Source organism: Lolium rigidum, chromosome 5 (assembly GCF_022539505.1).
Source record: "Lolium rigidum isolate FL_2022 chromosome 5, APGP_CSIRO_Lrig_0.1, whole genome shotgun sequence".
Lineage (NCBI taxonomy): Eukaryota > Viridiplantae > Streptophyta > Magnoliopsida > Poales > Poaceae > Lolium > Lolium rigidum.
Window position 1 is genome coordinate 200344863 of NC_061512.1, and position 3942 is coordinate 200348804.

The 3942-nt window shown below is 52.4% G+C and overlaps 1 protein-coding gene across 1 annotated transcript; it reads left to right on the top strand.

The window, feature by feature from the left end:
* Nucleotides 1-2744: 2744 nt before the first annotated feature.
* On the top strand, nucleotides 2745-3593 carry LOC124656932 (transcription factor TCP18-like). The gene has a single exon (XM_047195579.1). It carries the CDS (start codon nucleotides 2745-2747, stop codon nucleotides 3591-3593), a length of 849 nt encoding a protein of 282 aa, XP_047051535.1.
* Nucleotides 3594-3942: the final 349 nt, after the last annotated feature.

Below are 3942 nucleotides of genomic sequence, written 5' to 3' on the forward strand. Positions count from 1 at the left end.
TAGCCAGGATAGCTCTATTCTTGACCTCAAGGTCATGTATCCCGAGCCCTCCCTATACTAAATTATATTTAGCTAGTTGATATTAGTTTTTCTCACTATCACATTGCCAAAAGAATCTTCATCGGAAATAGTCCAACTTAGCACAGGGTTTGCTAGGCTCCCTTCGTAGATTAGTGTGGTTTACCTTTGCGGCCCAATGTTGGGCCCTCTGACATATTAGGAACAAACTAATTATTGAAGGGAAACTGATTGGCAATGCAGCTGACGCATTCTTCCACATGTTGCTTTATATGCAGTCTTGGAGGGTTCTAGTCAGACCGAGGGATCGTGCGTTGCTGGACTTGGCGGTGGACGAGGTCAGGAGGCTACATGCGCGGACTAGGGCGACTTAGCACATTCGACCCGCTTCAGTGCTTTGTATCTTACCGCTTTGTACTTGTGGTGCTGGGCTTAGCACATGACGTGTCTAGTTGTGGGTTTTTCCCGTTCTTGGCTGCGCGTGTGTGGTGTGAGTCGTGTTGATGGTTGTAAACTTTGACTTTGGTCGTTTGCTTTATTTATAAAGCTGGGTCTACGGACCTTCGGTTTAAAATTAACTAACGATGGCATATGAGTTTTTTTTCGATAAAGGGAATATATTAATATCGAAGGATATCACCCAGCCTCTGCAACAACACTATACCCTATTGGTAGTACATATGCACACAACAAACAAAAAGGAAAATAAAACTAAGAGAAGAAAAAGTCCTGCTACGGTATTCTAGCCCTAGCAGCAACAATACATCAACCACCAAGATAACACCTCTGCTGCAGGCTCTCCAAAAGCGACACCTTCAAGATGGGCACACTGCACAAGCGCCATCGTCGCCCCGATCGAAAGATCTTAAGTTTTCACCCCGAAGATAGTCCCCACTTTCAAAACAATATCTTCAACAAGGCCATTGCCAGGCACATCCAATTAAGGTCAGATCATAGATTTTCACCATGAGAGATAAGACTCTGAACTTCACTTGTGATGCCGCCCGCACTTGCATACTGATGCTGCGAGACCCAGAATGCCAAGCAAGTTCCTCAACAACACAGAGACTCGAACCTCCATCGCTAGTCCTCGAATTCGGCCTTCATAATATTATTTGCCTCTGATTTCACCATGGACCAGAAAGTCATATGATGGCAACACAGAACAGAGCTTCGCGCCGCTCCCTCCAGAACCAAACGGTCGAAATAAAAGCATGGGTGCGCACGACCGAATACCACCCGATCCAGCAAACTCCAGGCATAGGTGCACTATTACATTTGGTGGCCGAGCCTTTCGGAACTCAACACTCCAGTCAAAACCAAAGGACATGCATCAATTATATTTTCGTCTTGGCGCGATAGGAACCCTAGGACAGCCACCTTTATTCAACCCGTGCGAGCAGCCCCCACTCTACCGGCCGACACCCTTCTCAAACTTCTGCACCGAACCCAACCGGCGGCCATGGGGCATCAGCAGGAAAGGAGGCGGCAGCACAGGGACGACCCTCCACCGGATCCATCCCTACCACGCATCGAAGAAGATCTGGGAAGGCGGCATGGGAGATCCACCCAAGTCAGATCTAGGTTTCGTCCAAACACCACCCGCCCTAGCCCTACATCCACCGCCGGCCATGGCGCCGTCGGAGAAGGTCTCCACCACCACCCCGACGCAGGGTCGCCGCCCTGGTGACTCTCGCCGTCCCAGCAGCTCCAGCGATGTACTCCGTCTTCCACCGCCCCAAGTCACCTTCGGCGACGAGGAGAGCTGCACCGCCTCGGAGTGGGGATCCGGCGGTAGGGGAATCCGGCGGCGGGGGTGTTGCTAGGCGGCGGTAGGAGTGCCCGTGGCGCCTCCCTGGGGAGAGACGCGAGGGATACGTGGTGGTAGGAGTAACTGCTGTTGGCTCTCGAGTACATATGGACCTAAACCATGGCATATGAGTTTATATACAAATTCATACATGTATGCATCAATACACGCACACACTGCATACGGGGAGACCATGTACAGATTATATGTTTACATAGTCGCCTGCATGCCCACGTGTCCCTACAGTCCAGAACTGTAGCCGTCGATCGACCGCAATAATGCCCTCATCATTCCCTCGCTAACTCCCGTTACTACGCACACCAACACCAGACAGCTACGTACCTACCTGCCTACGGGTCGAGTTTGATCTATGATTATATTAGCTCAGTCTGCTGCCTGCACGTACATCCGCAGTAGTGACGCAACAGTTGATGCCCAGACCCAGACAGCGCGCCACTACCCACAGCGACGGACCCATTGCTCAAACTCTCAAATGCCCTCTGTAAACCTAGCATGGCATGCAGCAAAATCGCTGCCGAAAACAAACAAGACTCGCGTACACATCACACCCACACCCTATATGCTGGCTCCACTAATACCTAGCTTCCTAGGTCACTACTCCCATCTTTCAGCTTCCTGTACACACCCCTTTCTCCATCTCCGATCTTTCTCTCCCTCCTTTATCTGTCCAGCCTTCCCCTTCGAGCTAATTGATCCATCGATGAAGATGGAGAGACCATGCTGAGCTAAACTCATCGTACCTAGTAACTTCCAATATAGTCGATCTCATGTGAAGGTGAGGAAGAAAGAGCGAGTAGAGGCAACTGTAGTACTAGATCGAGAGCTAGATCTTGCTTGGAAGATATATAGTACTACCTGCGGTGCAGGCAGCTGGTAGCGACCACACTTGTTGCCAATGTTGCCTTACCCTAACCCTCACAGTTTCTGGATCTCCCGGGAACCCCCCGTGCAGGCGCCAAACCCTGCCGGCAGCTTCACCATGGCGCCCCACGCGTATCTGGATCATCAGATGCAGCACTACGACCACTTCTTCCCCGGCAACGTCAACCAGTTCAACAACTCCGAGACGCTGGAGGCCGTGCTCAGGCCGCGCCCGTCGGCTGCTACTCCGGCGGCGACGGCGGCCGCGCATGACGCGGCAAGAAACGGCGCCACCATGGCCGTCACAGGGGCCGGCCACGCGAGGGCGCGGAAGCGTCCGTTCAGGACGGACCGACACAGCAAGATCCGGACGGCGCAGGGCGTCCGCGACCGCCGGATGCGGCTCTCCCTCGACGTGGCGCGAGACTTCTTTGCGCTGCAGGACCAGCTCGGCTTCGACAAGGCCAGCAAGACGGTGGACTGGCTGCTCACTCAGTCCAAACCGGCCATTGAACGCCTCTCCGCTGAGTCCTCTCAGCGGCTCAGCGCCGCCAGCGGCGGAGAAAATGGCGTAACCTCGTCCCTGACGTCCGCGGAGCGCCGCGGCCGCCGGCTCAAGGAGGCGGAGACTGCTGGTTCCGGGTCAGGTAAGGGGGAAGTGGATCATCTGGAGAGGGCCATTATGATGAGGACCAGAGGTGGCGGGACGACGACGTCGGTTCTCATGGAGCAGATGAACGGGGGGCTCATGTCGTCCCCCATGGCTGTCGGCGGGGAGTACTGCTACGACCTCGGCGACATGGTGTACAACAATGGAGGAGAATGCGATGACGATGGCGAGTACGAGGAAGACGGTGATTTCTTGGACGGTATGCAATACTAATTAAGCTGGTTCGTTCGAGCTGCTTGCATGATTTCTCTATATAGTAGCTAGCTAGTAGCAACTTCATTAGATCTTGGTCGATCTGCGGACTGCTTCAATCGTCTTACTTAATTATTGCATGTGTACGGAACTATGGATCTTAGTAGTACTATTTGCAAACCTTCATTTGGCTTGACGGTGTTATTTGTGATTTGCTTTGAGAGTCTGACCAGGTTGTGAGGTTTGGCTTTTTTTCATGTCAATTTGGACATTAATTTTCAAGCTTTTCTTCAAGGTGGTTGTATGCTAGGGAGAAAGATGATTTATAGTTGTGCTGAGTGCACACTCTTGAGATCAAAGAGTGTAGATC